This window comes from Thalassophryne amazonica, chromosome 5 (genome assembly GCF_902500255.1).
Source record: "Thalassophryne amazonica chromosome 5, fThaAma1.1, whole genome shotgun sequence".
Lineage (NCBI taxonomy): Eukaryota > Metazoa > Chordata > Actinopteri > Batrachoidiformes > Batrachoididae > Thalassophryne > Thalassophryne amazonica.
In genome coordinates this window covers 25,173,197-25,190,730 of record NC_047107.1, presented here as the reverse complement: position 1 = coordinate 25,190,730, position 17,534 = coordinate 25,173,197, and the positions used below count along the sequence as shown (strand labels likewise).

Sequence of the window (17,534 nt, the reverse complement as noted above, 5' to 3'; positions counted from 1 at the left end):
TGTGTGTGTGAGTGTGTGTGTGCATGAGGCCATAAATGCTGTGAGCTCAGAGCAGCGCACACACACAGAAGTTAAAAATACTGAACACAGGGAGACAATCGGGGGCTTGTTAAGAAGCGCTGCAGTTGTAGTTTCACCATCAACAAAAAGAAAACACATTAATAATAACAAAAACATATTTGAATGCGCACATACCCAAATGTGCTTGCTGGCTTTCATTCGGAACAATTACTTTTTTATTTATGTCCACCCATATACTACAAACACGTGGGTGTGGTAACTGTTCATCAGTGTGTCTCTGGTGTGCACATCACTCTGATGACTTCTTGTTTTCACAGTAATAACAGTGTCCCAGCATCACCTCTGCATGTCGGCAGTGGAACAACAGCTGTAGAAACGTGCGTACGCCAGCCATGATTTTTGCATGCCGCACTGCACATTTCCACGGTCATTTCACGTTTGATACATCTGAACATTAGTGTGTAGATGGACATACAGCACATTTTTGTGCATATGCAGCCTTTGTACATGAGGCCCCAGGTCCTCTCTGTGTGGAGTTCGTAACATATCTCCTGAAGCCTTCCATGTTATATAAAGAGGCAGTCATCTTGGGATTTGACCAACAAAAATCGGACATAATGAATAAAACAGAGATTAATATATTGTTTTATTATAATAATCATCATAATAATTATGATGATGATATTATTATTTTTTAAAAATGGAAATAAAGTAGAAATTCTAAGACGTGTATTGTTTGGTAAGATGAAATGTTCACAGTTGGGAAAACTTGAGTTTGGATGTTTTTATTGAAGGTGTATTTAAACATATGGTCTCGGGCAGTGGGTTCTGGAAACACTTTGGTTGTGTTCTTGGGGTGTAGGTGTACATGTTCTGAAGGGAATGTGGTCCATAATTACTGATGCCTGTTTTGTATTGACTCCACCACTTCAAATAGTGGACTCACTGACACACGAGTAAAACAATGAATTATCTTTTTCTTCTGAACCCAACATGTACCATTGCAAAGTACTTGTGTCAAGTTTATATCAATGAGCAACACACGAGTGAGTGAGCACTTCAAGTTTACGCATTGCAATATCAACCAGAAGCAATTGTTCTTAGCGTACAAAGGAAAGCTCACAAGAGTTTGACGTTCATATTAAAAGAATCACTGTTCAAAATGAATATATGATTTGACTTATCAAATGTATTGTCACAGATATCCTGGCGCTTTGGACGTTTTGCTCAGTATATGTTTTCATCCATGACCTAAACAGTGTCCTGACTAATGTCTGATTATTCCCAACATTAAACAGCATCTCCTGTTTCACACAGGGACAACTGGTGGATTTTAATGGTGGGAAGGTTTCCACCTGAAGGCGGTTGTGCACATTTTGTTTCCTTTGGAGGAGTACCACCATTCAGGATGCAGCAGCAGGTTTGCTGGAAGCTTTTCCTGCAGAGTTTGGCCACTTTGGTCCTGCTGGTGTCAGCATGTCCACCTGTGGGACTCCCAGAGAGCACCTTCCACTCTTTGCTGTCTCTGGAGGAAGGGGTCCTGGATAGCGCCAAAGAAGAGGAGGGGCTGAGTCGCCCAGGGGTCGCCCTGCTGTCCAGGCTCAGAGTGAGGGGCTGAACATGGCTCTGGCTCTGGCTCTGACTCGGACCTGCGCTCATGTGATGGTGATGAAGCGGTTTAGGGGTCTTTCGCATACAGTGCACACCGAGCAGACTTTGGAAAGCCTTCCTGAACTCTTGGCTGGAGCACGGGTAGATGATGGGATTGATGCAGCTGTTGAAATACCCGAGCCAGAAGGTGATTTTGAAGACAGTTTCTGAAGGTCTATATGCAGGAAACATGGAACCTGTGTGGACATTACAAACAGACATCTGATTAAACTTGATATATATCAGTTCAATTGAATGGGTGTCCAAACGTTTGAAGGCGTATTCGGTGCATCTGGAAAGTATTCACAGCGCTTCACTTTTTCCACATTTTGCCTTATCCCAAAATGGACGAAATTATTATTTTTTTATTAAAAGTATTTTATTAATTTATTAAAAGTAAAAACACTAAGAAATCACGTATACATAAGTATTCACAGCCTTTGCCATGGAGTTCAAAATTAAGCGCAGGTGCATCCTGTTTCCACTGATCATCCTTGAGATGTTTCTACAGCTTAACTGGAATCCACCTGGGATAAATTCAGTTGATTGGAGATGAGTTGGAAAGACACACACCTGTCTACATACAAGGTCACACGGTTGACAGTGCATGTCAGAGCACAAACCAAGCATTAAGTCAAAGGAATTGTCTGTAGACCTCTGAGACAGGATTGTCTCGAGGCACAAATCTGGGGAAGGGTGCAGAAACATTTATGCTGCTTTGAAGGTTCCAATGAGCACAATGGCCTCCATCATCTGTAAATAGAAGAAGTTGGGATCAACCAGGACTCTTCCTAGAGCTGGTTGCCCATCTAAACCGAATGATCGTGGGAAAAGGGCCTTAGTCAGGGAGGTGACCAAGAACCTGTTGATCACTCTGTCGCCAGACGGAAGCCACTCCTTAGATAAAGGCACATGGTAGCCGGCCTGGAGTTTACCAAAAGACACCTGAAGGACTCTCAGACCATGAGAGACGAGAGTGCTGTGAATACTTTCTGTATGCACACATGATTTCTTAGTTTATTATTTTTAATAAGTTTGCAAAAAAAAAAAAAAAATATTTTCATGTTGTCATTATGGGGTGTTGTGAGTAGAATTTTGAGGGAAAATGAATTTACTCAATTTTGGAATAAGACTATAACATAATAAAATGTGGAAAAAGTGATGCACTGTGAAGACTTTCTGAACTCTTCTTATATATACAGTATAGCGGCCCTCCTCACATCGCACATGGCAAATGACTGTGTGATGTGGGTGAGCCATGTTTGACTGTGAATCACAGTGACGAATATATTAAAAATAAAAGAAAAGAAAAAAAAAACTGAATTCTGGCAGTAGTTCTGGCAAAAACTAAGATTTCTGTCCTTTTTTGATGGACAGCAAAACCTCTTTTGTGGGTTGTGCTGCACTCTGTCCTCTCTGTGCACAGTCTTCTACAGAAAAAGAGGCTTAAATACAGACGCCACAGACTCAACAGGAAAAATTTTTAAAAAAATCATTCATTTAATGTAAAAGTTGTGCATATCTGAGTTAAACGGGTTACTTCACTCTTGTTTCATGAAGTTAGTTTTGTGGTACCCAGCGGCTTCATCGAAATGGAAAAGAAGCCCAATGTCAACACAGACACACAAAAACATGCACACAGGTGTGTGTGTGTGTGTGTGTGTGTGTGTGTGTGTGTGTGTGTGTGTGTGTGTGAGAGAGAGAGAGAGAGAGAGAGAAAGAGAAAGAGAATGAGTGAGATTATCACAACTGATCAGAGCCCTTCTCATGCGCAAAGCACTTAAGTACTGTCCACTGAAACTGGTGGACAGCATTCATTCATTCCTCACAAATCTCCTGCATCACAGAATCACACCTGTGAATAAAATGTAGAACATAAATATAAAATCCAGATTCCTGATGAAGTGGTGTAGAGGAGGATTTTCTTAAAAAGACCTGAAAGTTCAGCTATAATTTGCCAGAAAGTACATCTGAGATGCAAGGCTAGATTTGATGTTTTGGTGAAAGAAACTTTTGTATTTCTTCATAATTGATGTAAATAAAGTCCAAGACATATTCAGTGACTTGGAAATGTTGATGTTTCCATCCCCTGACTTGTCTAAAGAAAACTGGCAATAAAACTGATTATTATTTACAGGTTTTATCAAGTTTTAGAGATTTGCTTTCAGTTTGAGGAAGATAATTTTAGAAATTTTAATTCTTTATTTTTTTTGTATTTCTTGTATTTAAAATGACATCAACAAATTAAAATCCTAACCTTATGATGAGTGCAAAATGAGTGTGGTATTATTACCTTTTTGTTTAAGAACGTTTCATTTTCACTGTTGCTGCACTTTGTGTCAAATCACAGTCATATCGTATATCATATTGATATGAAAATTCAGTAAGGTAGACCTTCTATTATACATTCCAAATCTAAGGTGGAACTCTACTAATGTTTACTATGGTACACGTAAATATCTTTAAAAAAAAAAAGAAAGAGAGAGAGAGTAGAGCCACTTAGGTGCCTGGTCTTGAGAACCAGGGATGGTAGGTTGAAAAGCTTTTTTATCCCATGGGAACTCTCCCTACCCACCTAAGCGGCTCAAAAATATGGACAGCATGTATATAAGTATAACAATATTGAGATATGATAATTTGGCCATATTGTACAGCCCTACTGTCAACTAGCTCTCCCCCTGCCATCCCCTCATTACCCCATCCCCGTAGAGACGGTGCCTGCTCCCAGACTACCAATAACCAGCAAAAATCTATTTAAGCATAAAAATTCAAAAAGAAAAAATAATATAGCACCTTCAACTGCACCACAGACTAAAACAGTTAAATGTGGTCTATTAAACATTAGGTCTCTCTCTTCTAAGTCCCTGTTGGTAAATGATATAATAATTGATCAACATATTGATTTATTCTGCCTAACAGAACCTGGTTACAGCAGGATGAATATGTTAGTTTAAATGAGTCAACACCCCCGAGTCACACTAACTGTCAGAATGCTCGTAGCACGGGCCGGGTGGAGGATTAGCAGCAATCTTCCATTCCAGCTTATTAATTAATCCAAAAGCCAGACAGAGCTTTAATTCATTTGAAAGCTTGTCTCTTAGTCTTGTCCATCCAAATTGGAAGTCCCAAAAACCAGTTTTATTTGTTATTATCTATCGTCCACCTGGTCGTTACTGTGAGTTTCTCTGTGAATTTTCAGACCTTTTGTCTGACTTAGTGCTTAGCTCAGATAAGATAATTATAGTGGGCGATTTTAACATCCACACAGATGCTGAGAATGACAGCCTCAACACTGCATTTAATCTATTATTAGACTCTATTGGCTTTGCTCAAAAAGTAAATGAGTCCACCCACCACTTTAATCATATCTTAGATCTTGTTCTGACTTATGGTATGGAAATAGAAGACTTAACAGTATTCCCTGATAACTCCCTTCTGTCTGATCATTTCTTAATAACATTTACATTTACTCTGATGGACTACCCAGCAGTGGGGAATAAGTTTCATTACACTAGAAGTCTTTCAGAAAGCGCTGTAACTAGGTTTAAGGATATGATTCCTTCTTTATGTTCTCTAATGCCATATACCAACACAGTGCAGAGTAGCTACCTAAACTCTGTAAGGGAGATAGAGTATCTCGTCAATAGTTTTACATCCTCATTGAAGACAACTTTGGATGCTGTAGCTCCTCTGAAAAAGAGAGCTTTAAATCAGAAGTGTCTGACTCCGTGGTATAACTCACAAACTCGTAGCTTAAAGCAGATAACCCGTAAGTTGGAGAGGAAATGGCGTCTCACTAATTTAGAAGATCTTCACTTAGCCTGGAAAAAGAGTCTGTTGCTCTATAAAAAAGCCCTTCGTAAAGCTAGGACATCTTTCTACTCATCACTAATTGAAGAAAATAAGAACAACCCCAGGTTTCTTTTCAGCACTGTAGCCAGGCTGACAAAGAGTCAGAGCTCTATTGAGCTGAGTATTCCATTAACTTTAACTAGTAATGACTTCATGACTTTCTTTGCTAACAAAATTTTAACTATTAGAGAAAAAATTACTCATAACCATCCCAAAGACGTATCGTTATCTTTGGCTGCTTTCAGTGATGCCGGTATTTGGTTAGACTCTTTCTCTCCGATTGTTCTGTCTGAGTTATTCTCATTAGTTACTTCATCCAAACCATCAACATGTTTATTAGACCCCATTCCTACCAGGCTGCTCAAGGAAGCCCTACCATTATTTAATGCTTCGATCTTAAATATGATCAATCTATCTTTGTTAGTTGGCTATGTACCACAGGCTTTTAAGGTGGCAGTAATTAAACCATTACTTAAAAAGCCATCACTTGACCCAGCTATCTTAGCTAATTATAGGCCAATCTCCAACCTTCCTTTTCTCTCAAAAATTCTTGAAAGGGTAGTTGTAAAACAGCTAACTGATCATCTGCAGAGGAATGGTCTATTTGAAGAGTTTCAGTCAGGTTTTAGAATTCATCATAGTACAGAAACAGCATTAGTGAAGGTTACAAATGATCTTCTTATGGCCTCGGACAGTGGACTCATCTCTGTGCTTGTTCTGTTAGATCTCAGTGCTGCTTTTGATACTGTTGACCATAAAATTTTATTACAGAGATTAGAGCATGCCATAGGTATTAAAGGCACTGCGCTGCGGTGGTTTGAATCATATTTGTCTAATAGATTACAATTTGTTCATGTAAATGGGGAATCTTCTTCACAGACTAAAGTTAATTATGGAGTTCCACAAGGTTCTGTGCTAGGACCAATTTTATTCACTTTATACATGCTTCCCTTAGGCAGTATTATTAGACGGTATTGCTTAAATTTTCATTGTTACGCAGATGATACCCAGCTTTATCTATCCATGAAGCCAGAGGACACACACCAATTAGCTAAACTGCAGGATTGTCTTACAGACATAAAGACATGGATGACCTCTAATTTCCTGCTTTTAAACTCAGATAAAACTGAAGTTATTGTACTTGGCCCCACAAATCTTAGAAACATGGTGTCTAACCAGATCCTTACTCTGGATGGCATTACCCTGACCTCTAGTAATACTGTGAGAAATCTTGGAGTCATTTTTGATCAGGATATGTCATTCAAAGTGCATATTAAACAAATATGTAGGACTGCTTTTTTGCATTTACGCAATATCTCTAAAATCAGAAAGGTCTTGTCTCAGAGTGATGCTGAAAAACTAATTCATGCATTTATTTCCTCTAGGCTGGACTATTGTAATTCATTATTATCAGGTTGTCCTAAAAGTTCCCTAAAAAGCCTTCAGTTAATTCAAAATGCTGCAGCTAGAGTACTGACGGGGACTAGAAGGAGAGAGCATATCTCACCCATATTGGCCTCTCTTCATTGGCTTCCTGTTAATTCTAGAATAGAATTTAAAATTCTTCTTCTTACTTATAAGGTTTTGAATAATCAGGTCCCATCTTATCTTAGGGACCTCGTAGTACCATATTACCCCAATAGAGCGCTTCGCTCTCAGACTGCAGGCTTACTTGTAGTTCCTAGGGTTTGTAAGAGTAGAATGGGAGGCAGAGCCTTCAGCTTTCAGGCTCCTCTCCTGTGGAACCAGCTCCCAATTCAGATCAGGGAGACAGACACCCTCTCTACTTTAAGATTAGGCTTAAAACTTTCCTTTTTGCTAAAGCTTATAGTTAGGGCTGGATCAGGTGACCCTGAACCATCCCTTAGTTATGCTGCTATAGACGTAGACTGCTGGGGGGTTCCCATGATGCACTGTTTCTTTTTCTTTTTGCTCTGTATGCACCACTCTGCATTTAATCATTAGTGATCGATCTCTGCTCCCCTCCACAGCATGTCTTTTTCCTGGTTCTCTCCCTCAGCCCCAACCAGTCCCAGCAGAAGACTGCCCCTCCCTGAGCCTGGTTCTGCTGGAGGTTTCTTCCTGTTAAAAGGGAGTTTTTCCTTCCCACTGTAGCCAAGTGCTTGCTCACAGGGGGTCGTTTTGACCGTTGGGGTTTTACATAATTATTGTATGGCCTTGCCTTACAATATAAAGCGCCTTGGGGCAACTGTTGTTGTGATTTGGCGCTATATAAAAAAAAAATTGATTGATTGATTGATCTACATTAAAAAAATGCTTAAAGTGGCAGGGGGTTAAGAGGGCTGTAATTGGGGGGGGCAGCTGAAAAGCAAAAAAAAGAAAAATGCTTAAAAGGGTGGGGAGTGTGGGGAGCAGAGCCCCCCCCCAAGAAGCTGAAAGGTTTTAGTCATGATCATGCTCCCAAGAACCATTCTACTGAAAAAGGTCTGAAGGACCTAAAAGATGGTGAGGAGCTTTTCCACGCACGTGAGAGGCAAATAAAGAAAAATACTTAAAAAGGCGGGGGGTCTGGGGGGCGGAGCTCCCCCTTGAAGCTGAAAGATTTTTGCCATGCTAATGCTCCCCTGAAGCATTTACTCAAAATAAAGTCTGAAGGACATAAATGACATGGTGAGATGCTGACGAGCTTCGCTCATTCATGTCCGTGACATATGCATATTATATATTACTCTAGAACAAAGATGACAAACAGTGTTGTAAAGGACAATAACCAGGACATAATAGAGCAAACAGGAAGCGATAGCTCACAGTGATTCCAATTGAAAATAATGGAGAAGCAACCTGAACTTCTTCTGGCATTTTTACATAAAACAAACACAATAACAATGTCTATAAACCCAGAGAATATATTCACAAGAGTTTTAGGCACAATATACAAAGGGTTTAATGCTATTGTCCGTGTGGAGCCTGATCAGGGCGTCTCAAATGCATTTCTCCTGTTATGAACTTTTACAGTACCCATAATGCACTGCACACACCATGTCCACACTAAAACCTTTAGAATTGGTGCAATACTTTAAAACTAAAACATATAGCTGATATATCCAGTTTATAAAACTTCAGACATGACGTTAATTTAATTAACTTGTCCAAAATTAGTTTGGTTAAAATTTTAACCATAAGTTAAAACTGTATGCCTCTGGATGACTTGTGTGATATTGCTGGTTGGTTAGTACAGTATTATGAGAAATGTATCATTTTCTTTGTCTTCTGTGACCAGTTCTTCTCTGAGTACAGAGGTTGGAGCAGTTTCTCCTGAAACCAGTTCTCCTTTGATTGCAGAGGATATAACTGTATATCTACTTCAAAACATTTAACAGGTAGATTCAAAAATCTTTGATGTCAGACTTTAAAAATGTTTATAAACTGTAAAAGCTTTATCCACTAAACTTGTGATATGTTAGTGGTCTTAAAATGATCAGACCAAAATTTATCAGAAGATAATGGATCCGATGTTGGTTTTCATAGTTATCTGAAAAGCTAATCCGGTAATGAAAATGTTAGTTTTGATAATTAGTGGTTAGTGTAACTGTGCCCACCACTGAATACACCACAAAGACAAGATATTTAATGTTCAAACTGATAATCTTTATTGTTTTATGCAAATACAAAAAACAATAAAGCAAAATATGTCGAGGTTGAGGTTCTCTTATTTAACGTGGGTAACCAACGAAAGTCTCAACGAAGGACTTATTATTCCTCCCCAGCACTGTTTTAAGGGTGCCAGCTGGGAGCATAGCTGCAATCAGGAAACGAACCTGAATTGCTGGCATCCCAGTCCAACGTGGAAGCGGTTACACCACCACCTCCCTCCTATGCACTTTAAAACATGCTGCTGCATTTAGTTATGTCCACTTGCTATCTGTCTTTACAGCTCAGCTCATCTTGTAAAGTTGAGTTCAACATCCAAAACTTGTAAGAGCTCTTTATGTTAGAGGTAGCAAGTGGACATAACTAAACGCAGAAGCATGTATTAGAGTGTGCATTTTGAGTCAAAATGCATAGAACACCGCTATCTACTGGATGGGAGTGCAACTAGCATCAAACTGTCACATGGTCGCTATTCTGTGTGCTGAAACACACAGAATTTTCAGTCTTACAAATACCTTTTTTTTTTTTTTTTTACAAATGTAAAACAAATGATATTATATTTACAAATGCACATTTATTTGTAAAAACCAACACACACATTAGAGTAACTTGTGTGTTGGTTTTTTACAAATAAACCAACCAACCAGTGATGAGGAGGCTCATTTTCCCATAATGCCTTTTGGCATCTGTGAATTTTAATGCTCAAACCTTCAGAATCAGTGCATTAATTTAAAAGTAAAAGATATTTGTGATATTTTCAATTTGTAAAAATGACAGAGTTGACGTTAAAATCAATAAAATGGCCGGAATTAGTTTGGCTTTTAAATCAAACCATAAGTCAAACCTACTTTGGTTTTTATGCCTTTGCCACATGTCTGGAGCATGCTATGTTGAATATAAATGACTTTTTGTTTTTCTTTGTAGCAGCCTGGCAGCCAGGCTCCTTGTGCTGGGGTCAGGTTGGACTCAGCTCCTCACAGCTGCCTAACTGTTCCAAAACATATAACAGACAGGAACTAGCATGTGATTTTCAGGTTTACAAACATTTTTGACTGTTCAGCTTTACTTACTATGCCAGCAAAAAAATCGTTAGCAGACTAAAAGTTAGCGAAACTAAATTTAGCAGAAGCTAATTACTCCACTGATGGTTCACACTGCTCAGCGTGGCGCTCTGATTGGAGCGGGACTGCTGCTACTTTGGCATTGTGGGATAGCTCGCCGGACTACTTTCGCCACACTGCTCAGCATGGCGCTCTCATTGGAGCGAGGATTTTCCTGGTGAAAATTAAATCAAAGCAAATACCTACCTGTGGGCAACATGTAGAATGTGTCTCTTCCCAGATAGATCTCTTACAGTGCAGCTTCTTGTTCTGACTTTAACACAAAGTTAACACCTATCTTTCATCGCCAACTGTAAATGGTAATCATACCATTCCAATCGTACATTTCTGAACTCTTCCACATCAAACTCTATCATGTCAATGTTTACAATGTATTTGAGCGATAATAGGTGAAGTTGCTTCAAAACTTTAAGTTTCATAAATATTTATTACGGCCACTCTTAAAACTTTAGTTATCTTTATAATTTCATTTTTTATTTAGAATTGATTTAGATGCGGACCCGGCGCCACGAGGGGGCGTTTTGGGGCGACGCCCCCTCACGTCATCAACCTCGCCCCCTCGGATGTGAGAGTTATCAAAAATAAAAATAAAAAAGAAAGAAAAAGAAATACTGGAAAATATAGCGCCTCGCAGTTTCGCGGATTTTTTTTAAGTCCAATTTTGCATGCTTTTTTTTTTTTTTTAACAGCGCATTGTGCTCTGTGTCCTCATCAAGCAGGCCGGTGTTCTGTCGAGATGACGGGACACCTGTTGCGGCACTGCGAAGGGAGAGTACGCGCATTGTGTTCTGCGTGTCTTTTTATAAGAATCTTCTCGCACAGAAGAAAAAAGAGCAGCAACAACTACCCATAACTGTGTTCTTCACTTGGAAAAAGACACCTGCAGCGAGGGGTGAGTGGAAAAAGGCGCAACAGTGGCGCGGCGCCAGGATGAAGAGGCGCGATCAAAGGAACTGTGAAATACTGGTCAGTCACTATTAATAATTTCTTATGTGTCCAACCTCGTAGGTTGATCGTTAAAATTAAATTCGTTAGTTCTAAAAGCCATCATAATTATTTATAGGAAAACATTCTATTTTTATTTCTCAAACAAATGTTTGGGACTCAATGTTTGGGCTCGGAGTCGAGCCGCTGCTCCTCCACGTCGAAAGGAGTCAGTTGAGGTGGCTCGGGCATCTTTTCCGGATGCCCCCTGGACGCCTCGCTGGAGAGGTGTTTCGGGCACGTCCCACTGGGAGGAGGCCCCGGGGAAGACCCAGGACACACTGGAAGGATTACATCTCTCAGCTGGCTTGGGAACGCCTTGGGGTTCCCCCGGAGGAGCTGGGGGAGGTGTGTTTGGATCGGGAGGTCTGGGCGGCTTTGCTTGAGCTGCTGCCCCCGCGACCCGACTCCGGATAAAGCGAAAGAAAATGGATGGATGGATGGATGGATGGATGGATGGATGTTTGGGCCTGAAAACAGGTTGGTCTTATTTTTCTACTAAGGTTTGAACTTTGACAGTGTTTACACACGAGAGAAAAGTGAGAAAATGTTAATGCCTGTTTGAGAAAAGTGTATAAAGTGTGTAGTGAGGGGTTTTACAGCCTTAAAACATCTATAATAATTGTAAAAAATAACGCTGACTATTTCGTGGATTTCGCCTATTGCCGGCTATTTTTAGAACGTAACTCCCACGATAAACGAGGGACCACTGTACACCTACATGAAAGGTTTATCTTTGACCCGTTGTGTGACTGTCATGCCCAATTGTGCTGTGTTTGTGCTTGTGATGGAGGGCTGTATGTGGGGTTAATCTACTGTCTCGTGTCGTTTCTCAGATCAGTTGTTGGTTTGGTTTTGTGGTATGCAGGAGATCACTTGACCGAGGGTCTATATGTTCAAATAATAATTAAAAAATACTGTCATCACTCTTTACTCTTAGTCAGTCTCTTACAACGATGTAGCCTAAATACACGAGCTTTCTAGGAGCGAATTCATTACGCACGCTCAGAGGCAGGTATCCTCCGGTGCGCACTTTTTTTTTGGGGGGGGGCGACCCCGCCCCCTGTGATAAACTCATTGCCCCCTTAATATTTTTTTTCTGGCGCCAGGCCTGTTTAGATGAGATATACTTATTATCTCACAGGAATATATCACAATTATCAGGGAACTACTTTTTGAGCACGAATTCATTAAGCACGTCGGCCACGTACTACACACAGAATATACAGAAACTGTATATCGTTGTTTTGGCCAAAACAAGAGCATCCACTGCCAGAGCTAGTGGCACGCTTGGTTTTCAAAGTTATCTGAAAAGCTAATCCACTAACCAAAAAAATTAGCAGTGAGAGGATTAGCAGAACTGTGCCCACCACTGAGTAGTAGCCAGTAAACCAGTATTGATCAGTATGTCTGGTATTTATATTTGTGTATTTAGATTCATTTTTGCAAATTGTTTTTTACTTTCACTTTTGATGCTCTGTGTGCTTCTTACCCTGTGTGCTGCTACATAATGCTGCTGGAACCACAGTTTCCTTGAGGGAGTCTTCCCAAGGGATTAATAAAGTTCTATCTCATCTAATATAATCTCTAACCTCATTAAAATGTTTTGACTATTGATGTATAAGATCAGTCAAAAAAGCAACTGTGCTTTGCCTATATCATATCCCACAGACGTGTCTGCCACCTACTGGATTATTAGTGGATGCTGGATCGATGATGGATTAGGAGTAGGTGTGGCTGTCAGTGAGACAGGCAAATTGCTTCTATGTAGAAATGCACCAGCCCATATCAGGAAAAAAGTTTGGAAAATATGGAAAATGCAAAAGAAAAAAAAAGAAGTGATTTTTCCATTTACACTGAATTCTGTTCTACTGCAGACAGTATGAAGCCATAATTCATGTTGTGTGTGGTCACCTTCATTTCATTTGTTAATATCCATGTATTCCTGCATTTAAGAACTGAAACATATTCCAAAGTAGGTTGGTAAGTGAAAGCATTTACCACTTTGTAATGTTGTCATTCCTTATCACAACACATAAAAGAGGTTTTGGCATTGAGGATACAATGTTTCAGGTGTTATTTTAACTCATTTTCCTGCAAACATGTCTTGAGGAGTGCAACAGTAAACATCCATTTCTTCTAAAAACAGATCTGGAAAATTGATTTTTGTTAACAAAATGCACGCTTCCACTGTGCGATGATCCGACTTCTCTTAGAGATCAGAGAAGTTGACACTGCTCCTGGACAAGGTTAACATAAGGCTTCTTTTTAACTCAATAAAGTTTTAAGTGGAATTTGTGATGTACATAACTGCACTGTACGGTGGGACAAAGGTTTCACAAAGTCATCTATTGCCACTGTGTGTCATGATCTGCCCTGGTCCTTTGCCCTTTTTTAACCTTGTCTGTAGTTTGTTTATTTTTCCCCCAGGTGGCGCACTGCAGAGCCGAGGAACACCTGTAACTCATCATCTCCTCGCACCTGAAGCTTATGAGCGGCTCATCAGGAGCGGGCTACTTAAGCTCAGTCTTAGCCGGATTCTTCATTTTCCATGCCATGAAGCCAGTATGTTTTTCCTGAGGCCAGACTCTTCCAGGAGCTTCCCAGAGCTTCACTGAGATTCCATGACCTTGACCTCCTCTTTCCTGCCGCTTCCATGCGCTCTGACATCGGCGCTTTCCACAGCTCATTTCAAGGTAACCTGGCCAACTATTTCCTCTATTAGAGCTTGTTGATTTCCCTGGTGTTTCCAGACACACTGCTGCGTGGCTTCCATGTCGCAAATGCTCCTGGCTCCACGACAATCTGCACCATGGCTCTCAGCTACAGAGCGCGTAGCTCTGCCATGCTTCAGTTAAGTTCCTTCATGTTCTGTGAGATTCTGCTCTCACACAGCTCCTGTCTGTGACTGTGCATGACTAAGAACTGTCTCCAAGAACTAACACCAACAGCTATTTCCAAGAACTGTTTTCCTAGAACTGTATGAACTCTGATATTGAACCACTAAGAACTTTCCAAGTCGTTTCTAAAGTCAAGTCCTGCTTAATTGGAACTGCGTCACAAGACGCACCTGACTGCTGAAGATAAGTCATGAACTGTGAATGATTCCTGAACAGCAAACCTTTTTTCTTAGACTGTGAACATTATTTTCAGAACTGTGAATATTCCTGTTTCGAGCCTTCTGTGAACTGCCTGTTAAAGGCTTCAGTGTTACGAGTGCAGTCACACACCTCTCCTCTCCTCTGTTCTCCTAGTTCCTGTTTTCGGCTCTATGCTTCCCACCTGGCCCCAGCTCCAGAACCTTACACTTGTTCTCAGACTCCCTAGTCTGTCCATCTGTGCACTGCAGCTCCCAGATGTTCCACCGCTACAAGGGGGCCCTGTCTTGGCTCAGCAGGCGGTCTAACCAGCGCAGAATTGTTCACTTGCTTATTGTAAATAAATCTTTTTATTCACAACCAGTTCTGTTCTTTGCTCCCAGTGTTTAAGTCCATCACCTGTAATGGTCCGGACCCATCCAGACACCTAATCATAACACTGTGGTTATATCAGTTATTGATGAATGATGGTTTTTGATGTAGTGCCGTGTGAGAGATACTGAAATGATGCACTGTAGAAGGAGAAACTTGCACATCCCTTCCACTATTAATAATATGCTATTTGGTTTAACATTTTTGGATCATTTTCAAATGCATTTATCAAAAACTGGAGATCCTCTGCCCATGCTTGATCCTCAAAGACTCAACCTTTCATGGATGTATATTGCTTTTGTACCACAGCATGTTTATAATCACCTGTTTTTCAAATATCATTATTTATGTATTTATTTATACTTGTACACACCGCATTACTTGACCTAAATCGCCTCATCCCAACTTTTTGGCAGTGGTGGGCACAGCTAACCAAAAAGTTCGCTTCGATGACTGGTAATCAACTGGTAATCAGCTAACTGAAACATTTTTTAACGCTAAACAGTATAAAAACTTACCAGAAGCTACAGATGACAATAACTTTCAACTTCGCCTCAAATACACTCTCAGCTTACTAAGAAGCTGATTTTGAGTTTAAATACCACCAAAGCTTCTAATATAACCAATAGCAATCACAAACCTAAACAGCCAATGAGCCAACATTTTTGTTTTACACACTCTGCCCCCTGCTGTAGAAAAACATCACTTTCCCTGATAAGATACGCTGCGATGAGGCAGAAGTCTTGAAATGGAAAGCAGGTTTGAATTATGGTTTTGCTTTATAAATAAAATTATTCTGGATAGAATAACTACATTAAAGTAAACTCTTAAAATGTACAAAGTGATATATAACACATATCTGTTAATTTTAAAATAATGCACTAATTCTGAAGATTTGAACATTAACACACAGATCCCCAAAGGGGATTATGGGTAAACTAAGCCTCTGCTCATACTGATTGGTTGATTCATTCATTCTATGTAAAAACCAACACAAGTGAATCAATGTAACATGTTGGTGTTTACAAATGTGCGTTTGTAAAATATGTCATTTTTTTCATTTGTGTAAAAAAGAAAGAAATTTTGCAAGATCCCGCTAGACAACTCCTAAGCGCACACGTGATAACATCACAACTCTATCCGGTTAGGGAGACAGGGTTTCTTTCAGTAACAAGAACTATCAAAAAACTTTCTCGTGTGTGGTTGCTGGAGTTGTGTGGTGATAGAAATCAATGTTTGAATGCTTGAATAACGATGTCAGGTGCACAAAGAAATCAAATAATAGTGAAAACATGTTCAGTGCGGTGTCATAACGCATCAATCAGTCACGCCGCGAGGCATCATAACTTCCGATCGCTTAGCGGCTCGGTGCGGTGTTAGATCAATCAGTCGCTCCGTGAGCATCATAACATTAAGCCTGGTTCACATGGCAAAATAATTAGGCCGATATCGGACCCGATCTTCCCCTTCTGACAATCTTAAGGACGCCCCGACAATCGTCATGATGCTAAATATAATCTTATCAGATATTCCTGCTGTGTGTGGTTTGTTAAGAAGGACGTGAGGAGCTAAATGTGACATGCAGCCAATCAGAAAGCGAGGTGTCTGATCTGGGAATGTTTGTGTGTGAAATCTGTTTGTGTGTGTTGTTTTTACCATGTGGCTGACACCACACACTGCACAACTAAACCTGTCAGATCTATGATTTTTTTTATCTCCATGTGTGTGGATAATTTTAAAATCCTGCGGTCGACAACACTGTGATATAAGTGGTCACCAGTAGATGGCAGTGTTCTATGCATTTTGACACCAGTTATATCACACAGCCAGAATCACAATTGAACAGACTTTTTGGCTTTTGGAGAAGCAACCTGGGCTTCTTCTGGCATTTTTACATAAAACAAACAATAACAATGTCTATAAACCCAGAGAATATATTCACGAGAGTTTCGGCACAATATACAAAGAGTTTAATGCTGTTGTCCGTGTGAAGCCTGATCAGGGCGTCTCAAATGCATTTCTCCTGTCATGAACGTTTACCCAGAATGCACTGCACACACACCATGTCCACACAAAAACCTTTAAAATTAGTCCAATACTTGAAACTAAAACATATATCTATTTTCACTTTATAAAATTTCAGACATGACATTAATTTAAATAACTTGTCAGAAATTACTTTGGTTAAAATTTTGACCATAAGTGAAAACTGTATGCCTCTGGATGATTTAGGTGATATTGAGTATATCACTATGGGGTCCAAAGAAATGTGCCTAGCTCACCTGTGTCTGCAGAGGACAGAGCATCTTTATAGAGTACAGAACTGTGCATCTACTACAAAAAGCTACATCTCCAAAAATGTTAATGGACTAAAAATTATCAGACCATAACTTATCGGAAGATAATAGGTCCGATGATGGTTTTCAAAGTTATCTGAAAAGCTAATCCGATAATGAAAACATCATCTTCGATAGTTAGCGGAACTGTGCCCACCACTGCTTTTTGGAATGTTTTGCAGGCCTTAAATGCAAAAATGGATGTGTGTTAAGAAATTAAAGTTGACCACACACAAAAGTGAAATATCTTGGGTTCATACTGTCGTATGTCAAAGTAAATGGAAGGATCACATCACTCTGGGGGTATTTTTAATTTGCATTTTTCTATACTGTCCCAGCTTTTTCTTATTTGAGCTTGTACTACATCAGAAGCCAGCATGAAACACTCAGTAAACCTTCGGACTGTTTCACAGCTCTTATGCTGTAAAGCTTAAATAACACATCCACGCCTCCACACAACCCCGAAGAAATGATTTTGTATTCATTTA

At 39.9% G+C, this 17,534-nt stretch overlaps 1 protein-coding gene across 1 annotated transcript in view; it reads right to left on the bottom strand.

Moving 5' to 3' along the window:
- Positions 1–1,064: 1,064 nt before the first annotated feature.
- adra1aa (adrenoceptor alpha 1Aa) overlaps positions 1,065–17,534 on the bottom strand; it is a 39,054-nt gene continuing 22,584 nt past the window's right edge. Inside the window, exon 2 of the mRNA XM_034169812.1 lies at positions 1,065–1,868. Coding sequence (XP_034025703.1) covers positions 1,312–1,868 — 557 coding nt within the window. The 3' untranslated portion in view covers positions 1,065–1,311. The remainder of the gene's footprint in view (positions 1,869–17,534) is intronic.